The sequence below is a fragment of the Mesoplodon mirus genome (genome assembly GCF_964341445.2).
Source record: "Mesoplodon mirus genome assembly, chromosome: 3".
Classification (NCBI taxonomy): domain Eukaryota; kingdom Metazoa; phylum Chordata; class Mammalia; order Artiodactyla; family Ziphiidae; genus Mesoplodon; species Mesoplodon mirus.
The window spans coordinates 170,751,892-170,778,356 of NC_138978.1; the positions used below are offsets into that span (position 1 = coordinate 170,751,892).

Here is a 26,465-nt window from a genome sequence, read left to right on the forward strand (position 1 = left end):
ATAACTTGGAGATGATTTCTATAATAATACTTAGGGTAATGTGACCATGATATCTTCAAATGCTGGAGGGCTTTGCAGAATTGCCAGTGGATACCAATGCAAGTTCTTTGCATAATGGCATAGTACTAGGTTTCCAAGGGCTTACTTATGCCAAATAGGAAGGTGATTGGATTATAAAGATTCTAGAAGAGAAATATTGTAAGTCAGAGGAAGAGGTTAATTTTTTAAAATATAATATCACCTTCAGTTTTTTAAAAAGGTTTATGATTCCATTTCGAAAATAATTCTTTACATGGACATGCCAACTACTTATTAGCCGTGTGAACTTGGCCAAATATTCATTTCAGTTTTCCTCAGTTTCCTTATACGTAAACTGGATAATAGCAATAGAGTTTGTTAGAGGATTATGTGAAATTGCCCATGTAAATCCCTTAAAATAGTGCCTGGTACATAGTAAATGCTCAATACATTTTAGCCACTATTATTATTACTATTATTATCATTACGTCCTTATGAAAATCTTTTCTGCCACTGTTTCCTTTTTCTATAATTTAATAATATTGGGCCTTTCTTCAATGAAATCTGCAGAACTAAAAAGTTACAAATTTTGGCAAGATAATTTACTGTGAAATAATTCTCTGGTTCACAAACACTCATCAAAGGAATCTTTAAAAACAAATAGATTTCCCATAGCATACCAAAATGTTCTTATTTATTAAAATGCTGTATTACTGTCATCCAACTTTTCTGGAACATGTTTACCATAAAAAATGAGAATTTTCAAAATGCACAACTTTCTGATAAAATACTTTCTAATTAAAGTTTTCTATGAAAATATCATATTCATTTGGGGCATTACACATGTCAACTCTAATACCCATAATATGCCTGCTATTCACTCTGTTTTACAGATGATTCACTAAGAGACTGAACCACCTGCTCAAGACTTCACAGCTAGTCAGTGGCAGCACAGGGATTTGAACCTAGGAAGTCCAGATTCAGGGTTAACAAACGCAGCCACTAAACTATAATTCTTCTTTCATCTAAGAACAGAGGCTACATTTTGATTCTTTTTTCCTATGGGCAGACTTTTCCAGGTTCTCATAGTGTAGTTTAAAAACAAACAAACATAGAGCTTACTTGATTAATATTATTATCTCTGGAAAAAAAAAAGGTAGCTCTGCACAAAATGACTGCCTTTTGTTGACTTATTCTGGGATGTAATAGTATTGCCTTACCTGGGGCTTCAGCTTAATGATAAAACCTAATGATCTCACATATCTAACTGTGTAACTCACATGATTCATCAGAGGACAGTAGCTGCAAGCAATTCTGGTACACAGGGAGGAGTAGGTCACCTTGTCCAGTTTGTCTAAAAGCGTTCGAAGGGTCATCAAGGCCCGAATTACAACAGTCTTGTCTTGGGAAAGGAAGGCATCCAAGATGGATATTAATAAGCTGCAGACATTTTCTATCTACATATAAAAGGAAGAAAACGGTGGGATTTAAGAACTAGAAGGAGACTTGAGGTAGCACTTGGTACGCACACCTCTGAGTTTGGGCAGCATGCAGTGATGTGCTGGATCTAGCTTACAAGAGTCAATTGCCAAATTGTCAAAACTTTTGCAAGCTGATCATTAAAAAAAGTCACTATTAAAAATTAAATTTTATAAATTTAGAAATAAATAAAAACAATGGTAATAAATAATCGACTCATCACTTCCTGTTCTTTTGCTGCATTTTGCTCTTTTATGCCTTTGAGGTTATTTACATGTATTGTATCTGTATGGTAGGGATATTAAATAATGATGCGCTACTGTGCATCTCCTCCCAAATCCACGTCTACTGATATCCCTTTGATAGATTGAAATCATCCATAGTGCGAGTATTTACACCAGAGAAATTGGTCTTATTTTCACAGAGCTGCTTGTTTAAACATTTACCAACACACCATTGGCAGTATAACCTCAAAACTAGGTGACAATGACCTGTTTGGACATGAGAACCACTGAGCTGCTGAGCTAGGTCATGGGCATCAATTGCAGATCAGAGACAAGCAGAGTATCAGGCAATTAAAGCATGAAAAGGACACACAAAAGGAGTGAAAGAAAGGCTGGAAAGAAAGGAAGTAAAATAAATAATATTTGCCAAAATAACAGCCAGAGGACACTTGTGTCTGGCTGGAGTCTTTACCAATACATAGTACATGAAACCTCAATACAGATCCCTCTCCACTGTTTCTCTCCCACTTTCCTAGACAACTTTGTCACTTTGTTAATCGCATTGGTAAGAGGACTAGACAAGGCAATAAATAACTTTCTGTTCTCAATACATACTATTGACTTGTATGATTTATCTAAAGCAAATAAACTATGGCTCATTTTGTTCTAAATGCAAAATGAGCACCCACTGACAGGCTTTAAGCTTTCAGAGACTATGCTTAATGGATATACTAGGATTTATTATTAAATTTATTATTAAATCAGTAATAATTTATGGAATATCTACAGTCTCAGCATTGTGCAAGCTACTGTGAAATTTACAAAAGAATTACAACACATAGGCATATGTGTTGACACACTCTTCCTGGAAGGCAAGAAGTATTCACATGACTTAGTGGGAAATGATATAGGACAGTAGTTCTCAAGTTCAACCTGCATTAGAATTACCGGGAGGACTTTTGAAAACATAGATTGGTGGGCACAACCCCCAGGATTTCTGATTCCATAGGCCTGTGATAGGGCCTGACAGTGTGCATTTATTTATTTATTTATTTATTTTGTGGTACGCAGGCCTCCCACTGTTGTGGCCTTTCCCGTTGCGGAGCACAGGCTCCAGATGCACAAGCTCAGCGGCCATGGCTCATGGGCCCAGCCGCTCCGCAGCATGTGGGATCTTCCCGGACTGGGGCGCGAACCCGTGTCCCCTGCATCGGCAGGCGGACTCTCAACCACTGCGCCACCAGGGAAGCCCGACAGTGTGCATTTTTAACAAATTTCCAAGAGACTCTGATGCTGTTGGTTCAAGAGTCACAGGTAGAGAGCCATAAATATGAAATATTATATAAGCAAGTGCTTATAGCTGGTGTGGCCCTGAAAGGGATGAGGCTGCTAGAGACCAGAATATCCAGTGAAATTTGACTTGAGCTGATCATTGGAAAATAAGAAAAATGTGAATGGGTGAAGGAGGAAAGTGGTATAAAGGAAGAAAAAGCTTGAGCGAGTGCTCTGAGACAGGAATTAATGTGTATGCATGTGTGTATGTTGGAGTGGAAAATAACGTATGTGTGGTTTAGAGTGTAACAAGAGTGTTCATGTAGAGCAATGCTGATAAATCCTGAGTGTAATGAGTGATTTTCTGGGAAAAATATAAATAAGGCGATAAAGCCAATAAATTGACTTAACACATCCTTTTCATTCAACCCAGTTTCCTTATTGATAAAACACTCAGCTTTGATATTGTGTTAGTGATGTATAAACTAAAAAATAATCAATGTTTTGTCAGTAAGGATACTGAATTATACCAAATCTCAGATTATGACTTCGATGGTGCTGGCAGACACAAATCACACACACACATACCTCATTGATAACTGGTGCCATGCTGGCAATTTTCTGAAGGCTCAGTTTGCTAACTGCAGGATCAGAGTCATTGACCCAGTTTCTGAGGAGAGCCAAAAATTCTTCTGGGAGTGGGTCCTTGAAGAAATTATTGAGAAGCTAAAAGAAAACAGTTAAGTTCATAGGCAGAGTAATGGCCAGGCATTGTTCTTGCTTCAGTCATAAAAATCAAGACATCTTCAGTAAAACAAACACAAATCACACTAAAACTCTAAATACTTACACATATTTTTACATATGTTTCTGTGCCCATAGAGGGAAGGAGAAGTAGCAGACGGAATAGGAAATACATGCTTTGTTTTATATATATGATGAAAGAAATTTTCACATGTGGAATAACAGAGTTTATGTTAACTTTTTATACTTTTATGTTGCCTCATCTTTCTCTTACCTGGAAAACCTTGGTACCTAATAGCATTAATATGTTTACTTATTCATTTTCTACCATATAATGCATACAGTAGTCTTAAAATTATGATATCAACACATATAACATCAATAAACTGAGGAAAAATAAATATTTCTCTACAGATTTTTTTTGTCCTTGCAATTTATCTCACTAAGGATGTACAAAGCACAGTGTTCATATGTTACTTGATCTTTCACAAATCTTTGGGGTGTGTATATGTGTGTGTGTGTGTGTGAGAGAGAGAGAGAGAGAGAGAGAAACATACAATTCACTGAGACACTAAGATCATAATACTTAAATAGGTAAAGGAAAGATCAGGTTGTTCATAATATGGAACTTTAATTTATAAATAATAATATTTTTAAAATGTTTAAACTCTCTAAAATTTTAAACAATAAGTACAAATCAAATCACCCCACAGGACATCACGTCTGCCTCTCACACTGGAAAGCTTGTTTATGGTGGCGAGAGTGCCGTGGGGGTAAGCATACCCATGAGCTGTGTGGGGAGCTCTGATTGGCACTGCTTTCCAGATAGCAGTTTGGCATTAAAAATCCTTAGCCTTGAGAATGTTTATACCCTTTGGTTATTATTTCAGATTCTTGGAATCTATTATAAGGAAATAATCTAAAATACCAAAAGAAAGAAGATTTAGGCACAAAGATGTAAACTTGATTACTATTTATATCAGTAGAACTTGATTGATATTTATATCAGTAGAAAACTAGAAATAACAAATATATATAAATAAATGGCATAAGCATTGGTAATACTATCTTAGATATCACTGGCTGATAAGACCAAAATAAGGTAAAATGCATAGATTGTGTGTTCAGAACAACAAAAGGCCAAGGGACTTCACAGTTGAACCGGAAAGTTGACAATTGCCCAGAAATTCTAAACAGAGAAAGTGGTGGGAGAGCGTGGTCATTGCTGAGTTCCTGGAAGGACAGGCATGCCAGTCTCCAGTAGCAGGAAGCATTATATTCATGATGAGAGAGGCAACTAGGTTTCCATCTAGGTATATTAATGATGCTTACATAAATCTTATGTAGTTTGTAAATTTCTTTTATATTTAGTATTTTATGGGAGGGATTTTGTATCTCATGTTTAGACCCATTTGGTGTTTGTACATACTTAAAGGGTAGTACAGTAAAAATAATGAGTCACATAATAAAATAATGAGAGGTTCAAATGGATTAAGCAAGTTAGAAAAATACTGGTGATTTGCTACTGCAATGTTAAGTTAAACTAATTCATGTATCCTTGTGAAAGCTTTAGAAGTATATAGTATAGTGTATGGGTATGCCTTTTATAGTTTATTAACTATTTTGACATGAAGTTTGAAATGTCAAACTTTTGGAAATATTTGGCATCATACCTTAGATCAGTACTTCCTTATTATATATTACTTTTATGGAAAATTAGATTTGACTCAGATAATTTCAATTTATAGAACTTTTTACATGCCTTTTGTAAGCAAAAGTACTGCCTCAATTTGCTTGACTCTGGTATGGCATTCCAACATTTGATGTAATATTCATATACAAAGAAATATAGTTCTATATCTTCAGGTTACCCAGGTATTTAGCCCATTCCTTTTTTCCCCTAGACAGTCTGAAGTATCGTTTAGACACTAGATGTTGCCTACCACCTTTAGTAAACTTAATTCTCCCTATATACTTTAAGAAGCTTGTAGAGAAATATGAACTAGGACTACAAAAATAATTAGTTTTTGCAAATCCACACCCCCTCGGAAACTACAAAGGCCAACTCCTGAAACAGTCTAAAGGGATAACCCTCTCATAACTCAAATCTACCTTCGCCTTACGCCCCTCAGCTTCAGATATCTGTTATTGTCTTAACTTTTGGTAAGAATCAATATTCGGAGAGGGAGACAAAATGTTAGGGAGTTGATTTAAGCTTGGATAAGGAAAGGGAATGAGAACTTGGTTGTTCACAGTCTCGTAATAAAACTCACTTCAGTGAGGAATATTATTGTGATGACCTTGTCTTCTGACCTTCTAGGACCTTTCACTGAGAGCTGGTAGAGATAATGCAAGGTGTCTGGAAACTGTGGAAAGTTGTAGTCACTGAGAGTTCTGTAAAGAAGAATAAAGCACTGAATTAGCAAAGAAGATGAAAACACTTTCTGCAGCAGCAAATGCTAATGGTAGAAAAGAGGGAAACATTATCCTCATATTTTGTATCACCAGATAAAAAGAAAGATATTCTTGAATATTCCTTAATCAAAGGTAAACTGCGGGCTCATTATGAATTCTACGCAGACTCTGTGGAATTATACATGCCAGGATCACTGATAACATCTCTTTCCTTAACCTCACTTCTCTTTCTAATCTCTCCTATCCTGTGCCACAGTACAGACTGCCCTATATTACCGCAAGTTCCCATCCACGCCTGAGCAAACAGAGAAAACATAAGTAGTGCAAAGTAAATATCTTGGCAATCCAAGATGGCCACACAAGTCACCTTTGTGATTTTAGACCAAGTCCGTCCTTTGAATGATATAATGAAGAAGAGAATATGAGGCTATCCTGGATTATTAAAGAGAAGAGGTGGTGAGGCCTGATTCACTGAGCCATTCCCTATAACACACTTGGGCAGTGACCAGGCTCACAGCTGTCCTGCCATGCTGGCCTAGATCAGATTGGCAGGACTGGGGAGGGTGATGTAACAGAGATTCAATTTGAAGACTCCAGGCGATGAAGCATTAAACTAGTGCTTCTTAAATTTGAATGTGCATACAAATCAACTAGGGATCTTGCTAAAATGGAGATCCTTTTTTTTTTTTTTTCTTTTTGCGGTACGCGGGCCTCTCACTGCTGTGGCCTCTCCCGTTGCGGAGCACAGGCTCCGGACGCGCAGGCTCAGCGGCCATGGCTCACGGGCCCAGCCGCTCCGCGGCATGTGGAATCTTCCCGGACCGGGGCACGAACCCGTGTCCCCTGCATCAGCAGGCGGACTCTCAACCACTGCGCCACTAGGGAAGCCCTAAGATGTGTTCTTGAAATCTATGTGCAAATAAAATGTTGGTTTAAAAGCACCAAAAGCCCAGAAACCATATAGACTGTACTTTCTGAGTCAGTCACAACTTCAAATGGTCTATTATGTTGTCAAGGCCATGTATTGTGATTCTTGATCAGAAAATCTGATTCCTATAATCAGAAGCTTGCTATTCACTAATGGGCTAACTAGAAAAACAACAACAACTTTGTGGTACAAGGAAAATAAAAGTCCTCTTCCATTAGACTTTCCCAAATTTGTCTCATTGGGTACAGGTTTTTATCAGACCTCTTTAAAGTGGGAGCACATGTCTGATGCCTGCAGAGGAGGAATCCGTTAACAACAGAGGAAGGACAAAGCAGATTCCCCTCTAGTTCTACATATCTGAGAGAGGAACCTGTTCTGTGAGGGAGAATAATTTGGTATCTATATCACTAGGTAAGAGAGCAAGGCAAGGAAAAGTAAAAGCCCCCAAAATAAGTGAAAAAGTAGAAGTCAAATGGCAATTCAGATCATTAGGAGAGATTTGGAAGTTGGAGTGGATATTGACTGTGTTCCCACAGTGGCTTAGTTGAAGAAAGATAAAACAGGTGGGAAAGAGACGGAGAACATTTCCCAATGCCCCTCTTCTTACTTGGCAACAAGGTAGACTCCATGATGGTGAAACAGTGGTTGGGAAAACTGGTTCCAGCAATTCTCCCTCTTTAGAGCAATATCCACTTGTTGCAGTCCAGAGCAATTCAGCAGAGTTCTCAGTGCATCTCGAGCATAGCTAAGGTCCCAAAGAAGAGGAGAGTTGTCACCTGCAAGTGGCCTTCACATAACTAGATACAAGTGATTATTTGCCTTTTCATTCTCTGTTGGGCAGGATGCCAGTTTTGGGAAAGGGGGGTGTTTCAAAGGAAAAGACCATTAAATGCTCTTCATCTCCCCTGATAACAGGACATGGGATGTGGGGTTAAACTGAAATTGTAGCATGTAAAATCTAGGATTAATCATAGAGCAGCTTATTAGTTTATTAGTTTATTAAAAGCTTATTAGCAAAAGAAGTTAAGTGATGTGAAGACATGCTAAAGGTGCCTGTTGATTGTCTTCTTTGGATGCTTTAAATAAATAGAATACATTCTTATCTACTTGGGATGATTTGGTGTATGTCTGCTTGAAAGACAGAGAGTGGATTAAATATCTTAATGGGACTGATTGTGTCTTAGAGTCCTGCCTGGCTTAGAAGTCCACACCAGATGAGGGCAAATAGCAGAAAGTTGGGTCCTGATTTCCCTGGAGAGCAGGAAAGCTTACCGTAATCTCTTGGGCAAAAGAGAAGAGCCAAACCTTACCTTATGTGGACAGAATGACTGCATGCTATCATAAGCCCACACATCACATCACCAACCACAAAATAAATTTACAGTTCACAAAGCACATTTGTGCACATTAGTTTTACCTTCCATGTAATTTACCCTGAGAGATCACTATCAGAGTAAATGGCAGAGCTAGTACATGTCCGGTTTTGGACCTGTTGTTCCTCCCTACTCTCTCTCTGCTTGGTGGCTTCCCTTTGTGGCAGGAAGAAACCGTGTTCTGTGGGAGTGGTTTTTTTTTTTTTTTTTTTTTTTTTGCGGTATGCAGGCCTCTCACTGTTGTGGCCTCTCCCATTGCGGAGCGCAGGCTCAGCGGCCATGGCTCACGGGCCCAGCTGCTCCGCGGCATGTGGGATCTTCCCAGATCGGGGCACGAACCCGTGTCTCCTGCATCGGCAGGCAGACTCTCAACCACTGCGCCACCAGGGAAGCCCATGTGGGAGTGGTTTTTTATACACTGCATACACACTCAGGGAAGGTCCCAGCTTACTTCTAGGTACTTAGGGTAGTTACTTTTCCAAAGGCATCCTACCCTGTAGAGGAGAGAAAACTGTAATAAATGAATATACTGCACAAGGGATTATATAGTTCCACATGAACCCAAGGGAGTAGAAATATTTGACAGCTGGAAGCTCATTTCTTATACCACTAGTATCTCACATAGTCCTGTCTTCTGTCATCAGTCTCAGGTTGCTGGTGTAAAAGAGTTGAAATATGAGGGCCATCAAGAGCTGGGGGAAAAACTGGGCCACCGCTTTCTTGTAAGAATGAATAGTCAGCAGTGTGCACAGGGCCTGGGATGCCTATAAGGGAAGGAAAAAGGAGTCAAGAATGTAACCATCTCCCTTTAAACCCAGTCAGCAGTGGTGAGGTGGGTGGAAAGGCAGGGACTCTGCAACTCCTCCCCCAAATTCCTTGAAGGAAGCCTGAAGCATGCATGTGTATTCATTCTTTCAATAACAGTTACGCAGTCCATTATGAAGCAGGAACTGCACCAAGCATTCTCTGGCCATGGGCTCCCAAATCACTATCAACAGTGCCTGGTTGCCAAACCAGCAGGATGCAAGCTGATTCTCAAGGAAGGCATACCTCCCAAGGCTCCATGCCTATGTGGTCATGAAAAATAGTCTTACCAGTAACCCAGGTCCCCCCAGAGCTTCAACAATCCAGGGCAGTGAAATATTTAAGGAGGGGCATGCCAGGTCACTAACAAATTGTTTGGTCTACTGACCACTACAATACCCACTCTATCAGAGAAACACATCTCATCACCTCACATTTGTGGAGCATTATCCATTTTTTCCCCTATTATATCTCTGTCAGACTTGAATTTACTCCCAGGAGTGGTGATTTGGGTGCTTGGGAGATATATAATGATGGACACAAATGAGATTTGGCCTTCACATGCCTATCAAGAGTCTGTGTGATCTGGCTGGTGGCTACCTCTCTGATACCATCTCCTACACCTTCACTCTTGCTCAGTTACTCTCCAGATGTTTTGGCCTCCTTGCTTCACTGATATACCAGGTAAGCTCCCGTCACCACGTGGCTTTTGCCCTTCTCTCTGTCTAGAACTCTCATGCCCAGATTATCTGCAAGGATCACTCCGTCACCTCATTGAGGTCTCTGATTTGATGTCACTACAGCAGAAAGACCTGCCCTGACCAATTTACCTAAACCTTCCCTGCCACTTTCTTTTCCCCACCCCACTTTATATCTCTTCTAAGCTTTATATCATCTGACACATAACACATTTTTTTGGTTCATTGTCTGTGTCTCTTACAAGAATGTAAGCTTCATGATCGAGGTGTGGCATGTAGTAGGCACTCAATAAATATGTGTTGAGTGAATGAATGAATGAATGAATGAGAGCCAGATTGTGTTCAAGGAAGTATGACCGAGGCTGTGAGCAGATAGGGATTTTCACGACTAAGAAAACACCACCAGGAAAAAGAAACACTCATTGTATTATTTACCGCCATGGACATGATGTTAGTCGTGTCAAGAGAGAAATATCTTCTTCCCGCTATTCTTTCTTCCGTTGCCTCAGGCTTTTCTTTCAGTATCAACAAGATTGTCTTCAGCACAAGTGGAGCCACACTTGACTCAGAGCCAGCCGCCTGCCACATCAGTATCAGAGTGCTGCAAACACAGCCCCCATCCCCAATAATGAAAATCATACGTTTTTCATTTCCTACTCAACACTGTGACACAAATCAAGAAAAGAGTCTTGGTTTTACATCTTTACAGTGCAAAGAAACTGCAGACAAGTCCAAAACGAACTGATATTCCCATTTCCAAATGATCCCATTAAGTTTCTTGTCCTTGAAAACAGAGGAAGAATTTCAATATGGTCTTGTGGAAAATAAAGACTGTAAGTCTGCAAGTTCATTTCCTACTGCTATTTAAATATCTGTCCAGCTCAATATCAGGAACTGGTCAGCTTTCTGTACTCCATACTCTTCCCTCCCACCTTGTGACCTTGTTTGTCCTGGGATAATAGAGGATTTAAAAACTGGTACGGAAATACAAATTAATATATAAATAAATATATCAATTAAAAAAACTAGGTAAAAAGCTAACTAAATTTAAAAAAAACTACATAACTTAAAAATTAGAAAATTAAATTTAAAAACTAGGGCTTCCGTGGTGGCACAGTGGTTGAGAGTCTGCCTGCCAATGCAGGGGACGCGGGTTCGTGCCCCGGTCCGGGAAGATCCCACATGCCGTGGAGAGGCTGGGCCCATGAGCCATGGCTGCTGAGCCTGCGCGTCTGGAGCCTGTGCTCCGCAACGGGAGAGGCCACAACAGTGAGAGGCCCGCGTACCACAAGAAAAAAACCAACAAAAGACTAAGCCATTTTCCCAAATGTCACACATATAGTCAGTGACACAGATGTAACTAGAACCCTGGCTTCTCAATCTCCAGTTCCCAAGCTCCTTTCCCTACATACCTGTCACACTTCAAGATTATTCTTACTATTGCTCATCTTAAAAACTGCTATATGTCAAGCCATGCTGGGTTCTGAACTCTGTCGTTCTTTCTCTTTGCATTTAGGTTCCTAATGTGGGGGTCTGGTCCCTCAGAACATGGACACACCTATCTCTCTAGAACCCCAGTACTCAATTGCTTTTATCTGCAGGGCTTATTCATAGTACCATGCTTAGAACCACATGGACATCAAATTTCTCAAGCCCTGTCTCATTCTCTTACCTCTTTTTTTTTTTTGCGGTACGCGGGCCTCTCACTGTTGTGGCCCCTCCCGTTGCAGAGCACAGACTCCGGACAAGCAGGCTCAGCGGCCATGGCTCACGGGCCTAGCCGCTCCATGGCATGTAGGATATTCCCAGACCCGGGCACAAACCCGCGTCCCCTGCATCGGCGGGCGGACTCTCAACCACTGCACCACCAGGGAAGCCCTCTCTTACCTCTTGATCACACCTTCTTTCTGTATCTCTGTTTAAGCTTACCTACAAATCCCAGTTCTTCTACCTCAATCCTCACCTACTATTACACAGGATATGCTAGTGACTATTTTAATTTTCACCTAATTCTAATTGTGTTTGCTTTCTGTACCTCCTCAGTACACACTGTTTGTAATGGATTCATTGGCAGCTTTTATCTTATATCCATGTGGGTATATTCACTCTCCTCAACAAAATGCTTGAAGGCTGGTAATACTTTACACACAGTGGGTACTTAGTTCCTGAATGAGAAAACACTGAGTCTTATGAATATTTTTAGTTTCCAAGAATTTTCTAAATAGTGAAATACCTTGTGAGTTTAAGCTTCCTAAAAAATACAATCTTTAAGTTGGAAATAGAAAGTCGGTCATATAATTGGTTTAGTATTTTGTTGATTTCATTGCCCTCTTACAGACATTAACTAATTTAATCCATATAACAGCTTTATAGATGAAAAGAACTTTCCTCATTTCATAGTTGAGGAAATTGAGGATCAAGGAGTTTATGAAACTTACACGATGTCACACAGGATATAAGGGTCAAGGCTGGGATGCAATTGATTTTCATTTGTTTCCAAAGCCTGAATCCTTTCCTTAATGTAATATCCTGCCTTTTATATTGTTAATAGTAGAGAAATAATACCTTCCCTTCCAGTGTACAAACTACAGAAATGCAGTGGTGTGATTTAATAAGCTCCTCTAACGTGGCTGTTAGAGTCATAGTGTCACGTAGGCTCACCTTAGCATACTTTCTTCTTAAATATTTCTCATGACCCTGGATCATGAATTTCAAATAAACAGTTAAGGGACAAGGACAGGTAAAATTCCCAATTATACCTGGGAATTTTAAATGTTTTATTATTTTATTGGTGGTTAGAAATATGTCTGTCCTTCATAAATAAGAAAAAAAGACTATGAATTTTATCACATGTGGGGAAAAAACCATTATAACTTTGAGAAGAGGTTTTTCAATGTGGGATATGCAGCAGAACACAATTTAAATCCTCAGATAAATAATAGCAACAATTATGATTTCTTGATGGTCTACTGTGTGCCACATATTTTACAAAGATATGAATACTACAGATGATCTTATTTAAGCCTTACAATCATCCTATGTGGTACAAAAATAGATATTCTCTTTCAGAAGAAAAGAAACCAGATCTGATTTGTTCAGGTCTGTCTGACTATGGAGACTGAACAAACTCTGTGGAAGGGGTGAGAGGGGCCTTACTTGTCTGCTGGGACTGGGTAGTCCATAAGTTGAAAGATGACCTTCTTTGGTGAAGTACGTGTCAACAGGGTAATGACCCTCAACATAACTTGCTTCAAAATGGGAGAAACATTTCCACACAATTGCTTATAAATAACATCCACAATTTTAGACACCTGGAAAAGCAATTTCACAGGTCAACAAGAGTCTCTCGTTGCACAGCCACCTCTAATCGAGGCGTTTCTTAGACAAAAGAATTCAGTCCCTCTCAGAATGACCAAGGCAGCAGTTAACACACAAATAAGCAGTAGAGGAAAGCATATTTATGTGCATTACTATACAATGAAAATGTTTATTTGGATGAGAAATAAACATGCATTTATTTTTTTCTTCTGATTTTATTGAGATATAATTGTCATAAAGCAAGGTATAAGTTTAAAGTGTATAGCATAACGATTTGACTTACATACATCGTGAAATTATTACCACCATAAGTTTAGTAAACATCTATCACCTCATATAGATACAAAATAAAAGAAAAAGAGAAAATATTTCCTTATGAAGAGAACTCTTAGGATTTACTCTCTCAATAACTTTCATATATAACATAAAGCAGTGTTAATTACATTTATCATGCTGTTCATTATATCCCTAGTACTTATTTATCTTCTAACTGGAAATTACCCCTCCCACCAGCCTCTGGTAACCACAAATCTGATCTCCCTTTCAATGGGTTTGTTTATTTATTTTTGAAGTATAATTAACCTATAACACTATGTTAATTCCTGGTGCAGAACATAGTGATTCTGTATTTCTATACATTACAAAATGTTCACCACGGTAAGTGTAGTTACCATCTGTCACTGTGCAAAGATATTATATTATTCTTGATTATATATGTTTCCCACACTGTACATTTCATCCCCATTACTCACCAGCGTCTGTGTCTCCAGGTGAGTCCAAGTTGCCTCCTGCCTCTCTAGGAGGCTCTCCAAGATCAGTAAGTGGGTCTCACCCAGGCTCCTTTCAAATTACTGCTTCTGCCCTAGGTCTTGTGGAGCATGTGAGGTTTACTATGTCCCCTTTAAGAGTGAAGTCTTTGTTTCTTACAGCCCTCTGGCTCTCCTGAAAGCAAGCCCCACAGGCCTTCAAAGCCAGATGTTCTGGGGGCCCATCTTTCTGGTGCAGGACCCCCAGGCTGGGTAGCCCGATGTGGGGTTTAGACCCCTTGCTCCTTGGGCAGAACCTCTGAAATTGTGATTATCCTCCTGTTTATGGGTTGCCTCCTTGGGGGTGTGGATATTGACTCTACAGTGTCTCTGCCCTTCCTACTCATCTCACTGTGCTTCCTTCTTTACAGCTTTAGTTGTAGATTTTTTTCTGCTAGTTTTCTGGTCTTTCTCGTCAATAGTTGCTCTGTAAATAGTTGTAATTTTGGTGTACCTGTTGGAGTAGGTGAGCTGAGGGTCCTCCTATTCTGCCATCTTGGCTGCCTCCCAATCTATGCATTTATGGATAGTGGGAGAATACCCATTTTTTTTTAAAAAAGGTTTATTTTGGTTGGGTAGACTTTATTGCATAAAACATATAAGCTCAATTCAAAAAGCATGTGTACAATATAATTCGAGTCCTTTAAAAAGAAAGTCAAAATAATGGAACAGAATAACAACAGAACAATATACTTCCGCAAACATTTTGACAATTAAAGGAGATATGAATCTATATTTTGAAGGAGTGAACTATGTGTTGAGGGAATGGACTAGAATGGTAAACACTGAATCATAATCTTTCAAATTTTCTGTATAGGCTCCAAGTTAGTTTTATTTTTTCCTTGTTTTCTGGCTTTATTCTTTTATTAAAAATTATTTTTTTAACATCTTATTGGAGTATAATTGCTTTACAATGGTGTGTTAGTTTCTGCTGTATAACAAAGTGAATCAGCTATACATATACATATGTTCCCATATCTCTTCCCTCTTGCGTCTCCCTCCCTCCCGCCCTCTCTATCCCACCCCTCTAGGTGGTCACAAACCACCGAGCTGATCTCCCTGTGCTATGCAGCTGCTTCCCACTAGCGATCTATTTTATGTTTGGTAGTGTATATATATCCATGCCACTCTCTCACTTTGTCCCAGCTTACCCTTCCCCTCCCCATATCCTCAAGTCCATTCTCTAGTAGGTCTGTGTCTTTATTCCCATCTTACTCCTAGGTTCTTCATGACCTGTTTTTTTTTCCCTTAGATTCCATATATATGTATTAGCATACAGTATTTGTTTTTATCTTTCTGACTTACTTCACTCTGTATGACATCTGTAGTTCCATCCACCTCACTACAAATATCTCAATTTTGTTTCTTTTCATGGCTGAGTAATATTCCACTGTATATATGTGCCACATCTTCTTTATCCATTCATCTGATGATGGACACTTAGGTTGCTTCCATGTCCTGGCTATTGTAAATAGAGCTGCAATGAACATTTTGGTACATGACTCTTTTTGAATTATGGTTTTCTCAGGGTATATGCCCAGTAGTGGGATTGCTGGGTCGTATGGTAGTTCTATTTTTAGTTTTTTAAGGAACCTCCATACTGTTCTCCATAGTGGCTGTATCAATTTGCACTCCCACCAACAGAGCAAGAGTGTTCCCTTTTCTCCACACCCTCTCCAGCATGTATTCTTTGTAGATTTTTTGATGATGGGCATTCTGACTGGTGTGAGATGATATCTCATTGTAGTTTTGATTTGCATTTCTCTAATGATTAATGATGTTGAGCATTCTTTCATGTGTTTGTTGGCAATCTGTATATCATCTTTGGAGAAATGTCTTTCTAGGTCTTCTGCCCATTTTTGGATTGGGTTGTTTGTTTTTTGTTATTGAGCTGCATGAGCTGCTTGTAAATCTTGGAGATTAATCCTTTGTCAGTTGCTTCATTTGCAAATATATTCTCCCATTCTGAGGGTTGTCTTTTGGTCTTGTTTATGGTTTCCTTTGCTGTGCAAAAGTTTTGAAGTTTCATTAGGTCCCATTTGTTTATTTTTGTTTTTATTTCCATTTCTCTAGGAGGTGGGTCAAAAAGGATCTTGCTGTGATTTATGTCATAGAGTGTTCTGCCTATGTTTTCCTTTAAGAGTTTGATAGTGTCTGGCCTTACATTTAGGTCTTTAATCCAAAAAATTATTATTGAAATATAGTTGATTTACAATGTTGTGTTAGTTTCAGGTATACATCACGGTACTTCAGTAATTCTTTTTCAGATTCTTTTTCCTTATAGGTTATTACAAAATATTGAGTATAGTTCCCTGTTCTATACAGTAGATCCCTGTTGATTATCTATTTTATCTACAGTAGTATAAATATATTTATCCCAACCTCCTACTTATCCTTCCCTCCAACTTCCCCTTTGGTAACCATAAGTTTTGCTTTCTATATCTGAGTCACTTTCAACTTTGTAAATAAGTTCATTTGTGTGTTTTTTTTTAGATTCCACATATAAGCAATATCATATGATGTTTCTCCTACTTGTATGGCTTACTTCACTTAGTATGATAATGTCTTGGTCCATCCATGTTGCTGCAAATGGCATCATTTCATTCTTTTTTACGTCTGAGTAATATTCCATTGTATATATATATACCACACCTCTTTATCCATTCATCTGTTGATGGAAATTTAGGTTGCTTCCATGTCTTAGCTATTGTAAATAGTGCTGCAATGAATATTGGGGTGCATGTTACCTTTTTTTTTTTTTTTTGGCGGTACGCGGGCCTCTCACTGTTGTGGCTTCTCCCATTGTGGAGCACAGGCTCCGGACACTCAGGCTCAGTGGCCATGGCTTATGGGCCCAGCTGCTCCGCAGCATGTGGGATCTTCCCGGAATGGGGCACGAACCTGTATCCCCTGCATTGGCAGGTGGACTCTCAACCACTGCGCCACCAGGGAAGCCCTGCATGTTACTTTTTGAATTATAGTTTTATCTAGATATATGCCCAGAAGTGGGATTTCTGGATCATCTGGTAACTCTATTTTTAGTTTTTTACAGAACCTCCATACTGTTGTCCACAGTGGCTGCACCAATTTAAATTCCCACTTAGAGTGTAGGAGGGTTCCTTTTTCTCCATACGCTCTCCAGCATTTATTATTTGTAGACTTTTTTTTTGAAATAAATTTATTTATTTTTGGCTGCATTGGGTCTTCATTGTTGCATGTGAGCTCTCTGTACTTGCAGCAAGCCGGGGCTACTCTTTGTTGCGGTGTGTGGGCTTCTCACTGTGGTGGCTTCTCTTCTTGCGGAGCATGGGCTCTAGGCTTGTGGGCTTCAGTAGTTGCTGCACGTGGGCTCAGTAGTTGTGGCTTGCGGGCTCAGTAGTCGTGGCTTGCGGGCTGTAGAGCGTAGGATCAGTAGTTGTGGTGCATGGGCTTAGTTGCTCCATGGCATGTGGGATCTTCTTGGACCAGGGCTTGAACCCATGTCCCCTTCATTGGCCAGAGGATTCTTAAACACTGAACGACCAGGGAAGTCCCTATTTGTAGACTTTTCGATGATGGCCATTCTGAATGGTGTGAGGTGATACTTTATTGTAGTTTTCATTAGCATTTCTCTAATAATTAGTGATATTAAGCATCTTTTCATCTGCCTGTTGGCCATCTGTATATCTTCTTTGGAGAAATGCCTATTTAGATCTTCTGCCCATTTTTTGATTGGGTTATTTGTGTTTTTTTTTTTTTGATATTGAGCTGCATGAGCTGTTTGTATATTTTGGAAATGAATCTCTTTTTGGTTGCATCATTTCCAAATATTTTCTCCATTCTGTAGGCTGTATTTTGTTCTGCTTATGGTTTCCTTTGATGTGCAAAAGCTTTTACATTTAATTAGATCTCATTTGTTTATTTTCGTTTTTATTTCCATTATTCTAGGAGACTGATCTGAAAAGATATTGCTGAGATTTATGTCGAAGAGTGTTCTGCCTATGATTTACTCTAGGAGTTTTATAGTATCTGGTCTTACATTTAGGTCTTTAATCCATTTTGAGTTTGTATTTTTATATGGTGTTAGAGAATGTTCTATTTCACTCTTTTACATGTAGCTGTCCAGTTTTCTCAGCACCACTTGTTAAAGAGATTGTCTTTTCTCCATTGTATATTCTTGTCTCCTGTGTCATATATTAATTGACCATAGGTGGGTTTATTTCTGGGCTTTCTATCCTGTTACACTGATCTATATGTGTGTTTTTGTGCCAGGACCATACTGTTTTGACTACTGTAGCTTTGTATTATAGAATGAGCTCTGAAGTGTGCCTTCCTCTGCAATTTTTTGGGAACAGTTTCAGCAGTATAGATATTTTCTCTATATGTTTGGTATAATTTACCTGTGAAGCCATCTGCACTGGGCCTTTTGTTGGTTGGGAGTTTTTTTGTTTTAATTTTTGAATTTTACTTAATTTTTTTTATACAGCAGGTTCTTATTAGTCATCAGTTTTATACACATCACTGTATACATGTCAAACCCAATCGCCCAATTCATCACACCATCACCCCGACCGCCCACCGCTTTCCCCCCTTGGTGTCCATATGTTTGTTTTCTACATATGTGTTGCAATTTCTGCCCTGCAAACCGGTTCATCTGTACCATTTTTCTAGGTTCCACATATATGCGTTAATATACGATATTTGTTTTTCTCTTTCTGACTTACTTCACTCTCTATGACAGTCACTAGATCCATCCATGTCTCAACAAATGACTCAATTTCGTTCCTTTTTATAGCTGAGTAATATTCCATTGTATATATGTACCACATCTTCTTTATCCATTTGTCTGTTGATGGGAATTCAGATTGCTTCCATGACTTGGCTCTTGTAAATAGTGAAGCAATGAACATTCGGGTGAATGTGTCTTTTTGAATTATGGTTTTCTCTGGGTATAAGCCCAGTAGTGGGATTGCAGGATCATAGGGTAATTCTATTGTTAGTTTTTTAAGGAACCTCCATACTGTTCTCCATAGTGGCTGTATCAATTTACATTCCCACCAACAGTGCAGGAGGGTTCCCTTTTCTCCCCACTCTCTCCAGCATTTGTTGTTTGCAGGTTTTCTGATGAAGCCCATTCTAACTGGTGTGAGGTGATACCTCATTGTAGTTTTGATTTACATTTCTCTAATAATTAGTGATGTTGAGCAACTTTCCATGTGCTTCTTGGCCACCTGTATGTCTTCTTTGGAGAAATGTCTATCTAGGTCTCCTGGCCATTTTTGGATTGGGTTGTTTGTTTTTTTAATATTGAGCTGCATGAGCTGTTTATATATTTTGGAGATTAATCCTTTGTCCGTTGATTCATTTGCAAATATTTTCTCCCATTCTGAGGGTTGTCTTTTCGTCTTGTTTATGGTTTCCTTTGCTGTGCAAAAGCTTTGAAGTTTCATTAGGTGCCATTTGTTTATTTTTGTTTTTATTTCCATTACTCTAGGAGGTGGATCAAAAAAGATCTTGCTGTGATTTATGTCACAGAGGGTTCTTCCTATGTTTTCCTCTAAGATTTTTATAGTGTCTGGTCTTACATTTAGGTCTCAAATCCATTTTGAGTTTGTTTTTGTGTATGGTGTTAAGGAGTGTTGTAATTTCATTCTTTTACATATAGCTGTCCAGTTTTCCCAGCATCACTTATTGAAGAGACTGTCTTTTCTCCATTGTATATCATTCCCTACTTTGTCATAGATTAGTTGACCATAGGTGCGTGGGTTTTTCTCTGGGCTTTCTATCTTGTTCCATTGATCTATCTTTCTCTTTTTGTGCCAGTACCGTATTGTCTTGATTACTGTAGCTTTGTAGTATAGTCTGATGTCAGGGAGTCTGATTCCTGCAGCTCCGTTTTTTTTTCCCTCAAGACTGCTTTGGCTATTTGGGGTCTTTTGTGTCTCCATACAAATTTTAAGATTTTTTGTTCTAGTTCTGTAAAAAAAATGCCATTGGTAATATGATAGGGATTGCACTGAATGTGTAGATTTCTTTGGGTAGTATAGTCATTTTCACACTATTCATTCTTCCAATCCAAGAACATGGTATATCTCTCCATCTGTTGGTATCATCTTTAATTTCTTTCATCAGTGTCTTATAGTTTTCAGCATAAAGGTCTTTTTTCTCCCTAGGTAGGTTTATTCCTACATATTTTATTCTTTTTGATGCAGTGGTAAATGGGAGTGTTTCCTTAATTTCTCTTTCAGATTTTTCATCATTAGTGTATAGGAATGCAAGAGATTTCTGTGCATTAATTTTGTATCCTGCAACTTTACCAAATTCATTGATTAGCTCTAGTAGTTTTCTGGTGACATCTTTAGGATTCTCTATGTATAGTATCATGTCATCTGCAAACAGTGACAGTTTTACTTCTTCTTTTCCAATTTGTATTCCTTTTATTTCTTTTTCTTCTCTGACTGCCATGGCTAGGACTTCCAAAACTATCTTGAATAATAGTGGTGCGAGTGGACATCCATGTCTTGTTCCTGATCTTAGAGGAAATGCTTTCAGTTTTTCACCATTTAGAATGATGTTTGCTGTGGGTTTGTCATACATGGCGTTTATTATGTTGAGGTAGGTTCCCTCTATGCCCACTTTCTGGAGATTTTTTTATCATAAATGAGTACTGAAGTTTGTCAAAACCTTTTTCTGCATCTATTGAATGATCATATGGTTTTTATTCTTCAATTTTTTAATATGGTGTATCACATTGATTGATTTGCATATATTGAAGAATCCTTGCATCCCTGGGTTAAATCCCACTTGATCTTGGTGTATGATCCTTTTAATGTGTTGTTAGATTCTGTTTCCTAGTATTTTGTTGAGGATTTTTGCATCTATATTCATCAGTGAAATTGGTCTGTAATTTTCTTTTTTTGTGGTATCTTTGTCTGTTTTTGGTATCAGGGTGATGATGACCTCATAGAATGAGTTTGGGAATGTTCCTTCCTCCGCAGTTTTTTGGAAGAGTTTGAGAAGGATGGGTGCTAACTCTTCTCTAAATGTATGATAGAATTCACCTGTGAAGCCATCTGGTCCTTGACTTATGTTTGTTGGAAGATTTTTAATCACGGTTTCAATTTCATGACTTGTGATTTGTCTGTTCATATTTTCTATTTCTTCCTGGTTCAGCCTTTTCAGATTGTACCTTTCTAAGAGTTTGTCCCTTTCTTCTAGGTTGTCCATTTTATTGGCATACAGTTGCTTGTAGTAATGTCTTATGGTCCTTTGTATTTCTGTGGTGTCTGTTGTACCTTCTCCTTGTTCATTTCTAATTTTATAGATTTGGACCCTCTACCTTTTCTTCTTGATGAGTCTGGCTAAAAGTTTATCATTTTAAAAAATGTTTTCAAAGAACGAGCTTTTATTTTCATTAATCTTCTACTGCTTCCTTGGTCTCTATTTCATTTATTTCTGCTCTGAACTTTATGATTTCTTTCCATCTACTAACTTTGAGTTTGCTTTGTTTTTCTTTTTCTAGTTGCTTTAGATGTAAGGTTAGGTTGCTCATTTGAGATTTTTCTTGTTTTCTGAAGTAAGCTTGTATTGCTATAAACATCCGTATTAGAACTTCTTTTGCTGCATCCCATAGATTTTGGATCATTGTTTTCATTTTTATCTGTCTCTAGGTATTGTTTGATTTCCTCTTTGATTTCTTCAGTGATCCATTGGTTGTTTAGTAGCATGTTTTTTAGCCTCCACATGTTTGTGTTTTTTACAGTAGTTTCTTATAGTTGATTTCTAATCTCATAGAATTTTGGGTGGAATAAATGCTTGATATGATTTCAGTTTTCTTAAATTTACTCAGGCTTGCTCTGTGGCCCAGCATGTTATCTATCCTGGAGAATATTCCATGTAAACTTGAAAAGAATGTGTATCCCACTTCTTTCAGATGGAATGCTCTTTAAATTTCAATTAAGTCCATCTGGTCTAATGAGTCATTTAACACTATTAATGTGTTACTGTTAATTTCTCCTTTTATGTCTGATAATGTTTGCCTTGTATATTGAGGTGCTCCTATGTTGGGGGCATAAAAAGTTACAATTGTTATTTCTTCTTCTTGGATTGATCCCTTGATCATTATGTATTGTCCTTCCTTGTCTCTGGTAACAGTCTTTATATTAAAGTCTATTTTGTCTGATATGAGTATTGCTGCTCCCGCTGTCTTTTGATTTCCATTTGTATGGAATATCTTTTTCCATCCCCTCACTTTCAGTCTTTATGTGTCTCTAGATCTGAAGTGGGTATCTTGTAGGCAACGTATGTATGAGTCTTATTTTTGTATCCATTCAGCCAATCTGTGTCATTTGGTTGGAGCATTTAACCCATCTACATTTAAGGTAATTATCGATATGTATGTTCTTATTGCCATTTTGTTAATTGTTTTGGATTTGTTTTCTGTAGGTCTTTTTTCTTTCCCTTTCCTCTTTTGTTCTCTTCTCTTATGATTTGATGACTATCCTTAGTGTTGTGTTTAGATTCCTTTTTCTTTTTTGTGTGTATGTACATTATAGATTTTTGGTTTGCAGTTACCATGAGGTTTTGGTATAGTAGTCTCTCTCTCTCTATATATACACACACATGATTGTTTTACATTCCTGATATCTTAATTTCTAATGCATTTTAAATATCTTGCATTTGAACTCTCCTCCTCTCACGATTACTGATTTTGAGATCATATTTGTGTGTGGATAATTTCCTACATTTACTGTAAGTTTGCCTTTACTGGTGAGCTATCACTCTCATAATTTTCTTGTTTCTAGTTGTGGCCTTTTCTTTTCCACTTAGAGCAGTTCCTTTAGCATTTATTGTAAAGCTCGTTTGGTGGTGCTGAGTTCTTTTAGCTTTTGCTTGTCTGTAAAGCTTTTGATTTCTCTATTGAATCTGAACGAGAGCCTGGGTAGGGTATTCTTGGTTGTAGGTTTTTCCCTTTCATCACGTTAAACATATCATGCCACCCCCTTCTGGCCTGCAGAGTTTCTGCTGACAAATCAGCTGATTCCCTTGTATGTTATTTTTTGCTTTTCCCTTGTTGCTTTTAATGTTTTCTCTGTCTTTAATTTTTGTCCATTTGATTACTGTGTGCTTGGGTGTGTTCTTCCTTGAGTTAATCCTTTATGGGATTCTCTGTGCTTCCTGAACTTGGGTGATTGTTTCCTTTCCCATGTAAGGGAAGTTTTCAGCGATTATCTCTTCAAATATTTTCTCAGGCCATTTCTCTCCCTCTTCTATTTCTGGGACCCCTATAATGTGAATGTTGGTGCCTATGACCTTGTGCCAGAGGTCTCTTAGACTTTCTCCATTTACTTTTATTCTATTTTCTTTATTCTGCTCTGCAGCAGTGATTTCCACCACTCTGTCTTCCAGCTCACTGATTCATTCTTCTGCCTCATTTATTCTGCTATTAATTCCTTCTAGTGTATTTTTTCATTTCAGTTATTGTATTCTTATTTTCTAACTCTCTGAGGAAAACTTCTTGTACTTTCTTGCTCTGTGCATCCATTCTTTTCCCGAGTTCTTGGATCATCTTTAAGTTCATTACTCTGAACTCTTTCTTGGGTAGATTGCCTATCTCCACTTCACTTAGTTGTTCTTCTGGAGTTTTATCTTTTTCATTTTGTCTGGAATATATTCCTTTGCCATCTCTTTTTTTAAAAAAATTCTGTTTGTATTTTATTTATGTAGTAGCTTAGTTATGTTTCTCAACCTTGAAGAAGTGGCCCTCAGTAGGGGATGTCCTTTGTGTCACAGCAATACACTTTCCTCTTATCACCGAATGGCCAGGGACTAGCTGGTCCCAGGGTAGGTTCTGACCTGTGTTTGCACACTCAGTTCTGCAGCCTGTGGGATCATAATTTTCTTGCTTGTGGTGCCTGCCCCTTGGTGGGTAAGGCTGGTTTAGAGGCTTGTGCAGGCTTCCTGGTGAGAGGGGCCAGTACCTGCCTTCTGGTTGGTGGACCTGTGTCTTGGTCCTCTTGTGGGCAGGGCCATGTAAAGGGATGTGTCTATTCGTGGCTATGGGCTCAGGAAGTCTTTAGACAGCATGTTTGCTGATGGGTGTGGCTGTGTTCCCACCTTGTTGGTTGTTTGGCCTGAGGAATCCCAACACTGGAGCCAACAGGCTGTTGGGTGAGGCCAGGTCTCAGTGCCAAGGACCCAAGCAAGATATCTTCCTCCAGCCAGAGTTCACATAGATGAACACTCCCTGATATGTCCACCACCAGCTTTTATGACCCCAGAGAGAGCCACAGCTGCTCTCTGCCTTCCGAGGAGACCCTCCAAGACCAGCAGGTAAGTTGGCCCAGGCTTCTATGAAATTACTGCTTTTGCCCTGGGTCCCAGTATGCACAAGAACTTGTGTGTGCCAAGACTGGAGTCTCTGTTTCCCCCAGTCCTGTGGAGCTCCTGCAGTCAAGCTCCACTGGCGTTCAAAGCCAAATACTCAGGGGGCTCCACCTCCTGATTCTGGGGAGCCTGCCATGGAGCTCAGAGCTCACTCCTGTGGGAGAACTTCTATGACATGATTATTCTCCAGTTTGTGGGTCACCCACCTGGGTGGTATGGGATTTGGTTATATCACTAGTGTGCACCTTGTACCATCTCATTGTGGTTTCTTCTTTGTGTCTTTGGATGTAGAATATCTTTTTTTAAATAGATCTTTATTGGAGTATAATTGCTTCACAATACTGTGCTAGTTTCTATTGCACAACAAAGCGAATCAGCCACATGCATATCCATGTCCCCATATCTCCTCCCTCTTGAACCTCCCTCCCTTTCTCCCTATCCCACCCCCTAGGTGGTCACAAAGTACCGAGCTGATTTCCCTGTGCTATAAGGCTGCTTCCCACCAGCCAACTATTTTACATTTGGTAGTGTATATATGTCGATGCTACTCTCACTTTGCCCCAGCTTCGCCCTCCCACCCCATGTCATCAAGTCCATTTTCTATGTCTACTTCTTTATTCCTGCCTTGCAATATCTTTTTTGGTAGGCTCCCGTCTTTTTTGTCAGTTGTTGTTCAGCAGTTGTGATTTTGGTGTACTTGTGAGAGGAGGTGAACTCGGGTCTTTCTACTCCATCATCTTGTCTCCAATCTCTCTTCATTTTTGAAAAAGGAGAGTTTTAGCTAGACCTGGAATTTTTCTCAAACCAATGGTTGTATATTCAACATCAAATTTAATCTACCCAGATCACCTCACTTCTTATTTTGAAAGTACTTCTCAGAGACCATAAGCTGAAAAGTTGTTTGATGTAAATTTACATTCCATTGCAATTGCCTCGTATACAATTGAATTATCTGTGCCCAACCCTCTACTCTAAACAAACAAAATGAAGTGTTTATTGTAAAACATTTATCCCACCACGTATGCTCCAAGGTAAACATGAAACAGGAGACACAAACCAGTGATCTTCTCCAGAGTTCTCTTAACTATTGGGTTTAGAGTTTTTTCTTCTCATCCTCCTCCTACTACTTTAAATGCAGCATGCCCCTAAAATAAGCCAGCTATGTTACTGTATGCTCAATTGTAGAAATGATTTCCTTCAATCCTGAAGGAAAGACGTGCTGTGTTAGATTTATTTAGAAATAGTAAGCCCACAAACTATACTTGCAATTTAGGAGATTTTCAGGATAATTTTAATGCAATTTTTCATGATAACTGACTTTAGAATCCAATCCTGTTTAAACCAAGAATCCAGTGTATTCAGTAGTTCAATTGTTTGTGGGAGCTGGGGTGGGGAAATAAGTTGCCGAACCCCATTTTTGTTCAGTTTATTTCTCCATGTTTAATGATTTCATTGTAGCACAGGCTAGTTTTACACATCTAGTTTTCTAATTGGCTTCTTGTCTTCTCCAGGACCTGATATGGTTTTACCTAGCCTCCTTTTCTCACTGCATGAGAGGAGAACTTTTATTTTGTTAAAGAAATGACTGTTGCCCTCCAGCTTTCCCCTTGGTCTGCATGCCTTTTGGAATGCTCCTGTCTGTAGAAGCATGAGAGTTTGTAAGAAGCATTATTTCCCCTTTTCTGCTCTCTGAGTTTGAGTGCAAGCACTCAGTTTATCTACAATCACATAACACTGCTATGTCAGGAGAGGGAACTGGGAGTTCAGCCCTTATGTCTCCATCAGGGCTGGTTTCATTGGCATGTGACCTATGCTTTTGCACAAGGTCCCACATTCAGAAGGTCCTTCACTTTGTTTAAACCTCTGCTGTCATCATATTGAAAATTCTAATAAATTTTTCCTTGAGTTTGTGTTTTGTAAGTGAAGTCCCATGGGACAGTGGAGCCTCTGTGTGTGTGTGTGTGTGTGTGTGTGTGTGTGTGTGTGTGTGTGTGTGGCAGTATGAGAGTCAGCTACGGTTC

General features: G+C 38.9%; 1 protein-coding gene across 1 annotated transcript in view; it reads right to left on the reverse strand.

Annotated features, from left to right (window-relative positions):
• The window catches only part of MROH9 (maestro heat like repeat family member 9), a gene marked incomplete at both ends in the record, with an annotated part of 197,252 nt that overhangs the window by 12,652 nt on the left and 158,135 nt on the right, over positions 1 to 26,465 (reverse strand). Inside the window, 7 exons of the mRNA XM_082612264.1 lie at positions 1,299 to 1,475; positions 3,582 to 3,719; positions 6,011 to 6,131; positions 7,688 to 7,825; positions 9,075 to 9,217; positions 10,391 to 10,556; positions 13,112 to 13,266. Coding sequence (XP_082468390.1) covers positions 1,299 to 1,475; positions 3,582 to 3,719; positions 6,011 to 6,131; positions 7,688 to 7,825; positions 9,075 to 9,217; positions 10,391 to 10,556; positions 13,112 to 13,266 — 1,038 coding nt within the window. The remainder of the gene's footprint in view (positions 1 to 1,298; positions 1,476 to 3,581; positions 3,720 to 6,010; positions 6,132 to 7,687; positions 7,826 to 9,074; positions 9,218 to 10,390; positions 10,557 to 13,111; positions 13,267 to 26,465) is intronic.